This window comes from Anser anser (assembly GCF_964211835.1).
Source record: "Anser anser genome assembly, chromosome: 18".
NCBI lineage: Eukaryota > Metazoa > Chordata > Aves > Anseriformes > Anatidae > Anser > Anser anser.
Window position 1 is genome coordinate 10225837 of NC_139739.1, and position 17202 is coordinate 10243038.

Consider the following 17202-nt stretch of genomic DNA (forward strand, 5'->3'; position numbering starts at 1 on the left):
GGGTTTGCAGGCAGGCCATTTATGTACCTGCTTCTTTTGTGGTCAAATGTCACTTGTGATTGCAGTATTCGTTTTCTTTGTTTCCACATTGTATTAAGTTCTGAAGAGTTCTGCTCACACAAAGTAAAGCTAAAAATACCAAAGCAAGACCTTTAAACAAGGATAAAGGAGTAAATATTTGTATATCCTGCTCTCTGACCAGGCTTGGAAAGCAGAACTCATTTTCAGTCCAATACTCTTATCAAGGAGGCAATTCTTTCCTGCAGCATCGCAAAGTGGTATATATGACCAGAGGATTTTCATCTTATAGAGCTGCTACAGGAAAAATTTCAGAACTGAGCAAAGTGAGCACTGATATAACAGCAGTTTTTTTGTGCATGGCCATAATACAAAATACGAAGTACATGCCAAAATGCAAATATAATATTACTTAAATTGTATTCTTCAAATATGGTTGACTAGCTGTTGGCAGCATTCTTATTAAACGCCTGGAAAAAAAAAATCCTTAAACCTATTAGACATTGCAAAACCTGAGCTGACTGACCGTAATTAAATTGTGTTTTCTATCCATCTCCAGCCTTGCTCCCCAAAGATTCCCTTGTCCCAGAAATGTAATTAGGAGGCTCGGGATGTATGCACAAGTATTTGAATCTCCCACTGGAAAATGGATACAGCCAAGGAGTCTGATTCTTCCTATCAGGCTGGTTAATGCCAAGGTGAACACTGATGGTATCAAGGCAGTAACTAAGCTCCTAACACATTTAGTTACAGATTTTTGGCTGGGCAAGAGTTGCATGGAAAATTTGCTTTAAGTTACTTGTTTTTTTTTAACGGTAGCTGAATTTTAGCTTAGGTTGTATGTTCACAGACACTTAACAAAAAACACAATATAATTTAGGCTTTGCTTGCTTTTTTTCTGGGAATAGTTCAGAGTCATATTTGAAAGGTGTGTTGAGGCTTCTACAAGACTCCCTCTTTTGCTAGTGACAGGAATTAATCAGTTGACTGATTAGTTGACTAAGTCCACATCTCCATATTTGAAAGACTGCAGAGTTTGTCCTTTATTCCCCTGACCCTCTGAAAATCCGTACGCAGAGGAACCAGGTGCATATTTTAAGCTTTCTGTCCTTTTCATTTGGATCCTTCTTTAGGGTTTTCCTCTTTTCCTCTCTTTGCAGGGAATCTGGCGCATCCCCGTGGATGAAATCGACCGCCCGGGCAGTTTTGCGTCTCATATGAACCGCTCTATAGTCTTACTGCTAAACGTGCTGTCACAGCTGAAGGATTACAACACCTTGCTGAAAGTCTCATCTATGCTACAGAGGACCCCTGATCAGGGAAAGTATGAGATATTTCTTTTAATCTGTTAACTCTGTTTTGCCTATATTTTGTTCTTTGTGTAAGTATTTTGGAGTTGATGGTCCTTGTGGGTCCCTTCCAACTCAGGATATCCTATTTTATTTAAAGACATTCTTACTTTAGGAAACAGTCTATAGACAGACTTCCATGGGAATATAGTGGAACAATAGTTAAATTTTTTCAGGGTTATGATTCCAGAATAGAGCCTGGAGTTTCTCTGCATGTCTGCTCTGAGTTTCAAGAGAAATGCATCTGCCTTAACCAGACTTCCAGAGGCTTTCTGTCCTGTGAAGGGATTCTCTGGTGGAACAGAGCATCGCGACTTCTGCACCCCTCTGATGGCCTCTTGCATAAGAGCCTTGTCCAGTGAGAGGTCACGGCCCAGGCATCCTGCCTTCCTGTAATCCCTGACTGACTGAACGATGGTTGTGTGGCTGCGAGCAGCTGATGCTATTTAAAAAGCTTATCCTATTCAGGGGTGATCTAATTTTAATTGTATTAACCCTAATTAAGAAAAAAAAAAAAGCCATTTAACGTGAACGATATACAGATTTATATCAATAGGAAGACAAAAATAAACATCTACAGAAAATATTGAAGCAATCGAGGTAAAATTCTAGTTGTTTGCTGAGCGGAAAATGTTGAAATTAGTCTCTGGCAAATGCTTGAGAAATTGACCTGAATGATTGATGGCAATAAGTTGGAGGCATTGAAGGTTTCTTGATGTATTTTTCTCGTGCGAGTGCATGTGAATTTGCATAGATCATAGTATATCTGGGAATATGTCACCACATGTTCAGCAAACTCGAAGCCAAAAATATTTGACTTTTAACATATCAGAAGAACTGGACCATAGAAGGCTTAAATTCTGCTCTAAGCAAGCCCACAGTTGTACTAAAAATATTATGTTATTTATAAGTCTAGACTGAATTTAACAAACAAGTAATTTGATGTTTTGGGTCAGCCAATGCCAGCCATGGTGAACTGCAATCATTACAGGAACTTACAAATGTTCTGGGTGTGCCTGGTATGCGCCTTTAGCAACCCTACCTAAACAACAACAAAAATCAGAACTAATGATGAGTCAAGTTTTTCTATCTTTTGTCTGAAAGAGAAAGAAAGATTTCTAACTTAATGTAATACTGTAGAGGGAAAATGTGTATTAAAAATGTCATCTTGCTGACTAAAGAGTATCCTTCAAAATTATTTACTTGATTTTAGCCCTCTCATTAAAACTATCCCATTCTGAAATAGAAAACCATTTTTCTATCACACTCAATTGGGTAGCGTTGATTGCTGGAAATATTTTCCTTGAAAGTGGTCTAAAGCATCATAATGCTGTGAAGTTGCCATGTTCTAGTAAATTAAATGAAGCCGTAGAGTGAGTAAGTTCTACCGATAGAATGTCAGGTTTTTACAGTACTAAATAGAAAAAAGGTATTAGCACATCAGTGTTTTAGCTCTAAAAACCTAGATTTGAAAGTAACCAATATGACCAACGAGAAGAGGGATTTGCTAATATCCTTAATATCACATGCCCAGTTTATCTAGAACATGAAAATCACCTGACGGTTCGAGGTAGCGTTGTGTGACTAACTCTCTTTTTATGAAAGTTTTGAATAGAAAGTTAGTATTTGAGGAGCACAAATGGCTTGATAAAAGAAAACTGTAATCCTGGTTGTCTCTTTCACTCTGCAGTTTTTGTATTTCTCCCCTTCCCTCACCTACACTTGTAGATAGTGCTATCCACCTTTTGCTTCATGCATGTCTTTGGTTATTATGGGGAGAGGAGAGGTGAAGGGAAACATGGTTAAAATGTTATGTTTCATGAGTTTATATGTACACATTTCTGTATACAATTTTCATGTATAATATGTTTTCTTTGCTTTCTACTAGCATATTTAAAATAGTTTTTGGTTTAAATCCTGGTACTTGCTTTTAAAGTCACATAACCTTTTGGCAGTTAGCTTCATTTATGCTCTTCTACTGTGATGCAGGAAGTACTTGCGTGATGCAGATCGACAGGTTCTGGCCCAGCAAGCCTTTGTGCTTACAGTGAAAGTGTTGGAGGACACGCTCAACGATCTGACGCAAGTAAGGCAGCAGCGTGTGTGATGCTCATTGATTTAATAATTAGGTTTTCCTAGATTCAGTTTACTTGTTCCTTATATCTACTGAGGCTGAAGGGCTACATTACTATCACTTTTAATACCTTTTGTTTATATGCAGTTACACAGAAAACTTTCTTCCAGCATTGTTCTTTTTTGATTTTGAACTTCAGGAATAAATATAATGGTTGAGAACGGATTGCAGTAAGTTTGATTTGACTCTACCTTAAATTTTGAATAATAGTAATTACATGGGATATAAGAACTACTGCGTTTTCAGGTGGAGTCTATTGCAACTTTCATTTAAAATGATCTACAATTCCTCTTACAAAACAAAACTAGACAACTGGATTTTGCATGCCTGCCAATTTCTAAATGTCATTTAGAGACTAATCAGTTTACAGAGTAAGATAACTGGAACTTGGAAGGTTTTTTTTTGTAAATACATTCAAGGAAGAACTTGTTCCTACGGGTTTTCCAAGTTAGCAGCGTCTTAAGGAACTTAACGAAAATGTCTGTAAGAAAAGGGGAAGTTTATATGAAATACAGTTAGTTCATAAATCAGGGTGGAATAATTGTATCGTTAGCAATATTTGAACAAAGGGATGAGGTACCGAGGTTTTCTATCTTTGGTCCATTACAAAAGTAAAGGTACAAAACTGAAATACTATAGTAGAGTTTAGCATACTTCATCTAGTAACAATAAGAAAGTTATGCAAGAACAACCAAAGGAAGGATTCTGATATTTGAGGTTGATCTGCAGCTGCCAAAGGAACAGATGCAGTTTTGATTTTAATACATTAAAAATAAAATTTGTGCTACTAAAACCTTGCATTTCATTTAATGGGATTCCATAGTGTAGACTTCAGTTTAAAAAAAAAAATCATTGCAGATTTGGTTCAGCCTGTGCTGTTGATTCCTCTGTGGTGTTTAACTGATTAAAATACTTTAATTATAAGACTTGTGGCTTGGATTAATTAATTCTCAGGAACAAACAAGAATTAATATGGAGTAATATATTTTCTTCAGCAGAGGCAGTAATGTGAAGGTTCTTCATGTCAGTATTCATGGTAGTATAGCTGTGCTGAAATGCTTTTTGATTTCAATAATAACAGAGAAGAATGACTTCTTTTATTAAGGTTTCAGAAGATCAGAGTTCCAAGTCTTCCAACCTTGCTTCAGGAAGGATGACAACAGACGTTTCTAATAAAACTAGTGCTGAAGAGGGCAAAGATGTCCTTCCCAAAAAGCAAGCTTTATCGGATGGAGTAGTACATAGTACTGAAAATGGAGTAAAAGAAGTGACCCAGGGACAAATTCCTAATGCTATGGACATATTGGAACATGATGACAAGAATGACAAGGAAATTAAAGAGCTCCCTAGGCCTGGTTCGGTTGAGCCTATGGATTTCGATGGATATTCTAATGACCCTGAAAAAATTGATTCTTCATGTAAACGTGGTGAGCCAGACCGTCTTCAGTCTGGCAGGAACTCAAAAGAGAGAGCTCAAGAGAGCCGGACTGCCGAACTTTCTTTGGAAGAGCTAAGCATCAGCTCAAAGCAGCAGCAGGCAACTAAAGGAATGGTTCAAGCAGTACCTACGGAAGAACCTGTCCAGAGATCCAGCAGGAAGAGGAAATTACTTGAGGATGTAGATTCTGGGAAAACACTTCTACTTGATGCTTACCGGGTATGGCAGCAAGGTCAGAAAGTTATGGCCTATGACCTGGGTAAAATTGAGAAGATCATGTCTGAAACATACATGCTGATTAAACAGGTAAAGCATTCTGCTGTTCATCGTAATTTCTTAGAGATTATTAGAGAGTAACAGTAATCACCAAACCAAGCAGTATAAGGTTGGCCCTGTATCTGTTCAAAAGTTGAAGAGATAAGTGTCTCCCACAGAACCACTCTCTTGACAAGAGCGCTGCTGGGAAGGGGGCAGTAAGCCCCTCTGTGTTTTGAAACTCAAGAACCCAGTTCTGAATTGCTGAAATCAGTTAAGAGCCCTAATACCAGTTCCATAGAGTTTGTTCGTACAAAATGTTAGTTTGAGCTTAAAAAGAGTTGTATATCTTTAGTTACTCAGGATTATACATTTAAAGATCACTTTTCTGCCGTAGGCGTGCTGCTTCTCCCACTTACCATGTTCCACATCCCCATTTCATCTGAACGTAATTGGATTTGTAAATGATCTAAGTAATTATGACTTCATTAATTGTGATTCTCTATTCAGGTGGATGAAGAAGCAGCACTTGAACAGGCGGTCAAGTTTTGCCAGGTGCATATGGGAGCATCAGCACAGAAACAGGTAAGCTCTGTGAAGTCCTTGTTACTTGTAACATGCTTTTATTATATTGTCTGTAAAGTCAAGTCAGTCTGTGGCTGAGTGCTTGCAGAAATTAGAAATACCTACTTTTCTTGTACTGTTGTCTAAGGATACGTGGGGCCACATTACTGGAGGAAGCTCATCCCTTTTGTTAGGGTCATTACTACTGTTTGTCTTGCTTGAAGGTGAATATATATGTCCAGAAGCTTTTTTTTGAAAGCATGAAATAATCTTCAAATTGAAATACTTATGGCACACTACAGTCTTCTGAATGTCCACATCATTCCTCAGCATTTCATGGATGGTAATTACTTCTCTCTGATCCCGTAAGGGCTAACAACCTCATCAGCTCTTCCCTTGCTGACATTGCACCCTGCTGCAGAGGTACCAAATATCTTTCAGCTTGCATCAATAGCTCCCATTTTAACTCTTTTACATTACTCAATTTGTATTAGCTTGTAGTGTCTGGGTTTCTCTAGCAAACAACTATAGAGCTTTAAAGGGATGATTATTATCAGTCTTTAAAGGGAAATTAAGCCAAGAAGAAAACTGAAATGGATCAATAGTGTGCTTAGTGGCTCGTTTTGCCTAATATTTCATTTTGCCATCATCTCCCATAACTTCCTCTTCACATTGTGTGTTTTATGCAGTAGAAGTGTATGAGAAGTACATGGCTCTAACTGCTCTAGAGATAGCAACATAATGCATTGCAGATTGTCAGCTACCAAAAAAAGTATTATGGTTGCAGAGGGGGGAGAACTGCCTGCTTCCCCATCACTTGCCTATGTGTTAATTTTCATAACAATTGAAGCACAACAAGTGTCTTTGAGAATTTCTCTCAATTTTTGAAATTTGACTGAGGCCTTTCTTCTGTAACATACAGCTGTCTCTGCTTTGCAAAAACATAACCTTTCGAGGAGGCACATCTCACGCTAGCAATTTAAATATTGTCTTAATGTGAAATGGATTTCAATACCTAATTCACCTGTCTTTCAAAACAAATACTTTTCTTAAACTTTCAGATAATTCTTCTACTTTATGAAGTAAATCTGATATCCATCACCAGATACCGCCTCTGTTCTTTAAATCTATTCAGCCTAGCCTCAGATAATGTATGCTATTTGGTCCTTCCTTTGGTGTGTTCTGGAGATGCATTTGTCATATACACCAGCTAAAGCACAATGGCATTAGTTAATAGTGAATTGGTTAATAGTGAATTGGTTCATGGCTAGTTAATAGGAGGCAAAACTTGCAAGGTGAACCTCCTATGCTATATAGAGTTAAAGGCCTTCCTTTTAGGTTTTTCTACCTATTAGAGCTACAGGAAATTGAGGCCGTAGGTCAGCTCCTGCAGCAAGGTTTAGACTTGTCTATTCTGCAACTCTGGGAAAATCAGATATTTCTATGTCTTCTGTGAAATATCTGAAACCCTTCAGAATCTGTTGTTGTTGTTAGTTTCCATTTAATATTTGCCTTCTACTGGAACTTGAACCTTGTATTTTCATGCACCATTCTCTTGAATCTGTAGGTACTTGTTCTCCTCATCTGATTCTGATGAATATTGTTTTACTGGTTATTATTGCCTTATCGAGGAGGGTAGAGGAGGTTCAGGCTCTCAGAGCAGACTCTATTATACAGCATTTGTTCTGTACAAGATTACCCACATACTAAATTTCTTCCTGAAATGGTGTCAATTTTATTTGTTAGGAGATGTGCCAACCTGTGTTTTTCTCTGTACTCTGTAGGAAGTCTAGGTCTTGAGTATCCATAAAGGTTTCTAGTTTTTAATACTGAAGTAAAAATTACCTTAGAGTGCATCTAACTAAAATGTGCATTCAGATAGTGCATCTCCTAGCACAATAACATAAGAGGATGAAGAAAAGATTTTCATGGAGGTAACATTTTTCTCCAGTTTTTGCCCCTCAGGAAAGCAGTAACATTTTTCCACTGAACTGTAGAAATGAACAGAAATGTCAGAAGAGGTATTGTAGTGAAAATCTTTCTTTGCTTGTCTTCTGGTATTTAACAGTGGTTTGCTAACAAATAAATATTGGCTCAGAATGTTAAGATGTTTTTTAGTCTTAATAACTTATCTTAGGGAAAAATAGGAGACATTGCACTGTGATTTATGATTTTAAAAAGGAATTTGCCAATAAGCTTGTTTAAAAAGTAATGTTACTATTTGCTTTTTGGATGTATTCACCTTTTCAAAAACTGTGCAAAGCTGTGTGTATCAGCCAAGTTCTTTGCTGGGCCTTTGTGAAGGTTCTGGGTATGTGATTGCTGTGCCAGCTCTTCCAGCAAAGTCCACAGTTCCTCAGGCATGTAGCAAAATGTTAGAATGGTGAAAAACCTGCGCACAAATTAATCTGGAAATAGATGCAGTAGGTGAGCTAGTATTTAGCTGCGCTGGAGGCAATGAAATTTCCTATTAAATCACTAGAAATAAAACATACTTCTTAATGTGATGCACTTTGAAGCCTGTAAGCAGTCGCTTTTAGGAAGCAGTCCCAACTAATGAGATTATCACGTTCTGCAGTCTCATTTTCGTCTATTTCTAGCAGATCTTGTTAGCGGTGTGAGGCTGTCCTACTGTTGCTAGTATAACACACTGAATTAGTGTGGAGACACAGGAATAGCCGCTCTTGTAGACATCTGTCTGTTTTCAACAGACTGGATCCTGTTTTATTTAAAATTGGCAAGTATTCGCCTTCTGTAAATAAATGATGTCATGCATAAAGCTGCCGCAGGCCAGAGAAGTGCTTTGTTATTGGATGGTTTGAATAGGTTTACAGGGCCTGTGGTTCTTCAGTCTCTTATCCCATGGAATTGCCGGCCAAAAAAACAAAAAGCGAGCACAAAACCCATCTTGATATATGTCTTCCTCTGCTAGTTGTTGTATTTTACAGTTCCAGACAGTATATGGTTTCTTTATGAAAGTTTTCACTTCCTACTAAATTAGGAGATATTTGAATTACGGCATTTTAGCTCTCTTCCAGACCAGTAAAAGTTTTTAACCTAAATATTTAACAACTCTGTTGAAATCTTTTTATATGCCTCTTCAGGCACAAGCAGGAAACAATACGGCAATCAGTAAATGGAATTTGATGAAGTGGGTTATTATAATCCTGTGATGAGATCTAATCCTTTTAATAGCTTGACAATACTGTGACACTTTCAATTCATTTCAGAAATCCTCTGTGGTCTTCGTGACTGAGGTAATGTTAACGCGTTTTAGGCCAATGGGACTCAAGCATCTTCTTCTACAAAGTCAACCTAATACATGGGGAAGTGGCTTATAAAGGTTGGCTCCCAGCTTTGAAGAAGGCAGGAAAGGAAGGTAGTACAAAGCTTTGCCACGCTAAGTTCATATACTCCTGGAGACATGTTAGAATGGAAGTATTCTCTATTGAAAATTGACATTTCAACAGAGAATTTAGGTATTCTGTCATGAGATCATGCATGGCGTACCCTTCTCACGTCAGGGACAGAAGACTCCAGCCCTTCAGAGAATTCAGTTTTGCTGCTTGTTGTGTATTTAACTGCTCTTCTTGAAGTCACTGAGGCTTTGTGTGACTAAACGAATGTATGCTGAGGATTTAACCAAATGTATTCTCAAACAATCCCATTTTGTAGTGTTGACCTAGTACTCTAGCCTATTGCATTATTTTTAAAAATAAGAAAGTAAAGTTCCATAGACTGCTTAAATTTAGTTCAGACTGTGGCAACTTCCAGCAGAGGCTGTACAACCCCAAATAGCGACCCATCAGGAGTGAATTGTAATCCCAAAGATGTTTAATTTTTTATGCTAGGAAAGTCATGGAGGGAGCAGTCATGCAACTGGGAACATTTGGACTGTGGTAGCATAGGCTGTGTTTGTACAGTGCCTAGCTGTTCTTCTGAAGCTGTGCACCGTGCAGATCTTGATGTGAAAGAGGAGCAGCAGCAGGGATACTGTAGTGATGTGCAACTGCATCCTTGAGTAGGAGTCAAATGAGAGGAAGAATAGAGAAAACATGAAATGCTCCATTCCACGTTTTTGTTTTACTTTGCATATTGTATAGACTGTGAACAGTTACTGAGCCAATTTCATTTTGCAGTTTCAAAAGTTTCTTTGGTTGACAGGGGGTGGCCAGAATTTCGTTTTGTTAGAGGGGAAATGGGTTTTGTCCACTTGCTGAAATTTATTCTTTCTAGTCTCGCCTGCTGGGCTGTTTTTATCTGAGGGAAGAAAAGAAGTAGTTTTGGCTGAACTTATGGGTTGTGGTGATGTTGGGGGTTTCTGGATTTGTTGTTGTTTAAAATAATACCTCCAGGAGACATGGCAGTGAATCACATTGTAAGAACACAGCATAGTTAAATAAGCACTTCTAAACGAGAACTGCTGCTAGAAGTAAGCCTGATTCCTCGGTGGCTGCTGCTTCCTGTGCCATGGTGTGTATATATACGTGTTCCTCTGTGCTGGCACAGGTGTCTGTGAGGCTGTGCAGCACGCTGGGCTGGAGAGCAGGTGTGACTGAAAGTCTTTCTTCTCTTCGTGCATTTTCTTTGAAGTTCTTATTGAGAGCAAGATCTTTGACAGATGAGTATCAAATGGATTGAAACTGCTGCCCAGTAGCGGTCACTGTGTCGTTAGTATTTAACTTACTGAAGTTACCTGAGAAATTATTTGACCAGTTCATGGTCAAACAGCATTTTGAAGGATGCTTGTTCTTTTTTTTTTTTTATTATTATTTTCTCAGTCTGAGAAAGTTATTAAAAAGATTTGCGGAGATCCTGAAAGCAGTCAGCTATTGCTCTGAGTTACGAGATATATTTTTAGTCTTGCCAACTATGATTTTCATATGAAATTAATGGTCCCTGGAAACTGAATACCTAGGAGGCCTTGGTGAGGGAGAATGAAAGATTGAGGCAGACTAGGTTGACCTTGATGTAGCATTATGCTTAAATGTGTTGTCCTGAGGACTGAGGAGGGCCAGCAGAAAACAGTTTTGAAGCTTCCGGGTAATTAGGGAATTTCTAATAAGCTTTTTCACTGACTGCCTGAAGTCGGTCATATTAAATTCTTCGTTTTATGTATAATGATGATGTCCGATGCCATTAAAGACAAGTCTGCATGGGAAAGTTATTGCAGCACAAGCTAGGATGAAGATTCATAATACACAACATATTCCATTAGTGCAAGTGGAGATACTTCAGTCTAAGAACACTTTTTTTTCTTGTCTTGCAATTTGACAAAGTATTTCTATTGCTGCAAGCTTAATATTGAGTGCTTTAATACTAAAATTACAGCTCTCCTCGGCGTTGAAACTGTCATGACAGGTAGTCTGAAGAGAAGAGTGAAACAAGTGAAACTTCTGTGGTCATGCGTTAGGGTATACTGTGCATCATCAGTCCTGAGAACTGAATTTGTGTGGAACAGCTTTAAAACATTGCAGACATCAACATTGCACATGGCTTTAACATCTAAAAATACAGTAGTGTTCAAAGGCAAAGTTCCAAAATGCCACTAAGTCTCTAGTCCTGTGCTGTGACCCTTGAGAATATGGAACTGAATGTAGAAAGTCCTAGGAAAAGATAGCGTTGTAGCAGCTGAGCGTTTCTATTGGCTCCTCACCATATAGTATATCATCTAAATGTCATGAGAAGGGACTGTTTCAACATTGCTGAGTTATTTAAGACTCACTGCTGCCTTAGCCAAAAAATCCTTGTTCTGGGACCAACTCAATCCCTGAAGAGCGAGAGAGAGAAGAAATTTTCAGCCCCCCCCTTTCCTGCTCCAGCTGCAAAACCTTGAGCTCTCCCTGCACTGTTCTTACAGATAAAATCTTGCTTTTTGCCTGTAGCTCTGCTCTCCTCTTCCTAAGTATCACATCTGTGACCACCTTCTCCCTCTTCTTGGTGCCAACCTCTGAGCGCTCTCCTTGCCTCCCCTTTCTAAACCTGCAGTCAAAACTCTTCAGCAATTTTTAATATCGGATCTAATTAAACATGACACTTCATGAAGAAGCTGCCACTAGAATAAAAACAAGTAAATTTATTATAAACACAAAGGCACAATCGGGTTATGCAAATCAGCCATGTCTTCAGGCTCCTGGCAGGCTGCCAGCGTGATCTTTGCTTTTACAAAATTTTGCCACCTCTGTAATAGAAAAAGCAGTATTTGTGGAGGAAAGGCAACGATTTAGTGCTGCTGCTTCCACCCTTCTCTAGTTCCAAAACAGATATCAGAGGTCTTCGTTTCTTCTTTCGCCTGCGTGACTCTCCCCGGTGCTGGCAATGGCTAGTTTTCAACTGCTCCCTCTCAGTGAAGGATTTTAGGGAAATGCAGGGAATGAGCTTGGTGTATGGAGCCTGTAGCTGGAACCGCACACAACCTCAGCAGCAAAGTGCTTGGATTGACTCCTGAGCACCAGCCTAGTGAAGTTCCTGTCTCTGCATTAGACCTTACAGTGAATGTGACGTTTTGTTTGGAACAGAATAAAGATCATCTTCTGTGCGTGAAGGTAGAGGGCACTTCAGTGGATTTTTCCCCTTCTGCTGTGGAATGCAGCCAGCATTGCAGCTACAGTCTTTTAGGCTTTTTTCTTCAGAGAGAAAACTTGCGAGTGACTTGTTTGAACTGCCTTGAACGTCTAGAGCATTTTCTTCTCGAATTCTCACTTAAAAAAAAAAAAAAAAAGCCATAGCAAGCTGTTCTCTTCAAGAAACAGAGCTAAAAGCCTTCTGTAAAGGTACTTTGCTGGGGATGGGTGGAGATAAGTCAAATATTAAATAATTAGGAAATAATAATCTCTAGTTCTACCTCATGTGTTTCCCCCCTTTTGTTCCACCCACATGCTGCTAATTTTCATCTTTTCTTCCTGCACATCAAGACGTCAGAGACTGCTTACAGAGAAAGTTGTTTTTCCTGAGTTGTCTGCATGCTTTATTAATGCAGCAAAGATGACAAAGGAGGAGGAAGGCGGAGGTGAGGATCGAGGGGATGAGAGGACGAGCTTTTTCATGGTCTCACTCCTACCAAAGGGTGACCATTTTGTTCACTGTTGCATTTGCCAGTTGCCATGGCATCCCCCTCTCACTCTATCCTGGAGGTGTATTCTTGATATAATTAACAGCTCTCCTCCTTCTGTCTGCTGCAGAAAGCAATCATTAAGTGAACATGAAGGAAAGAAAAGTCACTTTTTATCTTTTAGTTTGTCTATTCATGTTTTTCATCCTACTACCTTATCTTTCTCGGTCCATAATAATGTTGCTTTTTGTGTATGAAAGTATTGCCAGAATATTGCTGCCTGGGTAAAACAGGACATTAAGTCCCAGATGCATTTGTGTAAATTGGAGATTTTGTTAGGCTGGAATGCAGTTCAGTTCAACATATATAAAGTTCATTATGCTCCATATATAAAACAGTAATCCTAGGAAATAGAAGGTTCCTCAGAATCTGGGTTATGGATAATGGATATTGCTGTTCTAATGCACTTTGGAGAAAACTTCCAAAGGAGATTTGTTTCAAAATATTGCCATAGCGAGATTAGGAGGAAAAAAATATGAAAAGACATGGTATAATTAAAACAGTGTTGAAGAGAAGCTGGAGTGGTAATGCTGTAGAACACGGCTGGCATATCAGTCAGCCAGTTCATGTGACGGCTTCCAGGCAGGTGTCCTTCTGAAAAGGCGTACCTGTTCTTTGGGGGATTCTGACTTCAGTCCCGCCAGGATGCCACACTCACACATGAGACTAGTTTAAAAACCACCACCACCAAACGTTATGTAACAGTTGCAGTGCCAGCATTTTTCATTAGGAAACTGCTGTTGGGAAGTCTCTCTCTTTCCCATTTTATGGAACATTTTAATGTTATTTTTTCCCACAGCCACAAAGCAGTGAACTGTTCCAGAGGCAATATAGTAAGGTTCCTGTAGGATTTATTTGTTTTTCAGAACATGTGTTGAAAACAAGAAGGCAGAAATATAACCTTGCTCAGGTTGTCAGCTCATGACTTTGCAGATAGTCTATAAAGTACAATTTTCTCATAACTTAATGCCCAATTTATTTTTTTTTTTGTGCTGTTGTTTCATTACTGAACTGCTTCACTGGGAAATAATAGGGAGCTATTTTTCTCAGTAACATCTCTGAAAAAGTTCTTTATTTTTCACTACTGCTTTTCCTAGTGGAAGGCTGCTCCTGTGCCTGTTTTCTTGCATTTTATTTACTTTGTTTACATCATTTTTCAACATGAGACGGGTTTGCCCATGGCCTCCCTGAAGCTGAATCATCTCTCAGAGAAGCATGTTGAAATAGTCAAGGTTTGAGCAAATAAGGAGATGATTTGGACCCCTTCATGTGTTTAAGTTAGAAATAGTCATAATCCATACAAACATGCACGCTAATTACTCATTTGAATTTTGGCTTTATACAAACTTCATAACAAAGAACATTTTTACTAGATGTTTTAAAGAACAGGAGATAAGATAGTAGATATTTATGGAAGTAATGAACTATTTTTCTCAGTCTGTGACACATTGTTTGGATATTAATGTCTTAAATGTTTCTTCCATCCACTTTGATAGTATAGTAGTCAAGACAAAAGTAGAACTACATGCTCTTCAGTAAAAATCCAGAAGAAAATCCAATCTTGACCGGATGAACCTGTAATTCCAACAAAAGATATAAGGAAGGCAGATAAATAAGTTTTCATCTTATTTCAGTTATATGCACTTGTTCTGTGAGCATCATGCCTGGAAAAGCGAAGATTCCCCTCAGTAACTAAAGCCACTTTATGATAAAGCTACTGTAGATCAAAAGCAGCAGTGATAATAGAGAAGCTCAGCAGGGTGAGATGGGTTGGAGGGGTGAGGGAAGGAGAATTTTTGTAATTTTAAAAGTGCCACAGCAAAGCAGACATTAAGAAGAATCTCCACTCTGTGCGAACAGTCTCAATGAGGAAACATAAAACACTGTTAAAGGATTATCACTGCTACTCTGTTTCCTACTTCACATTCGTGGAGGATAATCTTTATTGTGCCTTACTGCTGATAGAGCAGTAGAAATAGATGAACATCAAGTGGTTTTGGCAAATGCAAGACTTCCTGTAATGAGTTTTTCTGGGTTTATTTTTCAAATGTAGTGTTACAAGGTGTTCTTCTGGAGGCAGTCACCTGCAAGATGATGATAACGTGGCCCCATAACTCTTGATGAACAGCGTAGTTAGTGATACTGCACTAACCTGGAGTTTGGGAGTAGCAACACTTACTGATCAGAGGTGCTGGAATTCTTGCCGTTAAATTAAAAAACAAATGTCTTATAGAAGAAGTCCTCCTAGCTTTCTGCTCACAGCTTTTAGATTTTCTCCAGATTCTGGGTCCAGTAAAACCTACAAGCCAGGCTTAAATCCCTTTTTTTAGGGCCATGTGAATGACAGAATACACAGTAGCTTTGTTTGTGTTTTTTTTTTATGCTTCATCTTTTATTTAAAGATAGCTTTTTCCTCCTTTTCTCCCACCCCCACACACCGTTTTTGAGAAAAGAAAGTCATTGAGAGTTGTTGTTGTTTTTTTTTCCTCCTGTCAAGGTCTGTCTGTTTCACTGGGTTGAAAAGAACATAATTCCAGAATCCTTCGACAGCTCTTTACCAGGTCACATCTGGAACGTTCCCTTTAAAGCCATAAATGTAAAAATCTTTGGTTGCCAGGCTTTAGTATGAGGCTGTAGTTTTTGACTGTGCATTAGGAATCTTAGTCGTGGTTTTACTGAGACAGAAACATATTAGTTTTGACTTTACTCTTTTGTGCAATTAAAATTTGGGTAAGGCAGGTTAATTTTATATGGGGGGAAAAAAAAAAAAACTTGCTCAAACTGCAGCTTCACCTGGAGGAACCAATTAGAAAAAAAAATTTCCCCTGATAGCACATCCTTATTTTGAGAGAAATTAAATATGAATTTGTTCCATCTATGTACACCAGTAAGGGTTATTTCAGTCTCAAGCTTTCTTGTGTGCCTGGTCATCCACAACTTGCAAGAAGGCCTCGTTCTCTTCATCGTTTGCTGTGTTCCTGTGTGGTAGCCAACCACTGGGCTTCCACCTGGCAGCCAGTTCCTGGTGGCGTTCCTCAGGGGCTTGTTTTGGGACAGCATCCTCTCTAAGGCCCTGGGTGATGGGATGGAGTGAAACCTTAGGGAGTTCATGAATACCACCAACTTGGAGGGCATGGTCAAGAAGATGGAGAACGGAAATTACTGTTCAGAGGACCTTCAGTAGGCTGAAGGGATAACATCGACAAGAACTACCTGAAGGCTCAGCAAAGAGAAATGCAAAGTCCTGCACCTGGGGCAGAATGGTCCTGGTGCAAAGTATCTGGCGGGGAGCGGCTTTTCAAAAACAGTCTCAGGGTCCTGGTGGACAAGAAGTTGATCTCGGGTCACCGATGTGCCCTTATAGCAATGAGGTGAGAGAGAGATGGGTTGCTTCATCTTGGAGAGGAGAAGACTACTGGAGTGTTGGGGAGTATTGAATTGCTGTCTTCAGTAGAGAAGAAAGAGCTGGATGAGAAGCACCAGTTAGAAGTTGGAGCAAGAGAAAGTTGGCTGAAGTGATAGGAAAAAAAGCGTTCAGTGTGAAGGTGGCAGAGCACTGGAACAGGGCCCAGAGAGGTTATGGAACCTCCATCCTTGGAGGTACGTGGAACTGGGTTGGACACTGGCCCTGAGTAACCTGATCTAACTTTGAAGTCAGCTTTGCTTTGAGCAGAGTTGGACCAAAGATCCCTTCCAGCAGGAATTACTCCGTGATGTGGTCCTGTGTTCCTGTGTTCCTTCTCTCAGTAATCATTTTTCTTCAGAGTGCCATCCCAATCTTGCTGAGTTACTTTCCAGATGTCCTCTTTCTGTCTCTGGTAATAGCTGTGCGTTTTTATAGAAATGCTGTTCGAGATGCAGATGTATTTTTAACAAATGAGTAACTAACTAGTAGCATCCTCATATATTTCTGCAGAAAAAAATAGATACAATATAAGCACAGAAATTTCAGGTTCTACATAATGTGTTATGTGAGTTAATGAAGTGCATGGGTGTGAAGGGTTTTCCCTCTAAATCACAGCTGAGAACATTTCCTCTAGTGATCTCACTTCTGGCATGAGGCTTTCTTCTGCAGCTTAATTTTCCTGAGGTTTATATGATCCTATTTGTGCATCTTGAGACCTTTAGTTTTGGAACTGGTGCTTTGCACATCAGAAACTTGCTGTTTTCAGAGGTAGAGTAGACCTCATTTGATCCAACAGGGCGATTGTTTTGAATACAGCTGCTATGTTTTATTTCTTGTGTGCACATAAAATCTTGCAGATTTTAATCATATGCTTTAGCAATTGATTAAACAAGTTCAGGAACTTTAAAATACATTCCACCACTTATT

At 39.0% G+C, this 17202-nt stretch overlaps 1 protein-coding gene across 4 annotated transcripts in view; it reads left to right on the top strand.

Moving 5' to 3' along the window:
* Window positions 1–17202, top strand: part of CABIN1 (calcineurin binding protein 1) — a 110150-nt gene that overhangs the window by 76420 nt on the left and 16528 nt on the right. For all 4 annotated transcript variants that reach the window (XM_083803822.1, XM_083803825.1, XM_083803824.1 and 1 more), the window contains exons 32-35: window positions 1179–1342; window positions 3357–3453; window positions 4607–5245; window positions 5705–5779. In XM_083803822.1, coding sequence (XP_083659948.1) covers window positions 1179–1342; window positions 3357–3453; window positions 4607–5245; window positions 5705–5779 — 975 coding nt within the window. The remainder of the gene's footprint in view (window positions 1–1178; window positions 1343–3356; window positions 3454–4606; window positions 5246–5704; window positions 5780–17202) is intronic.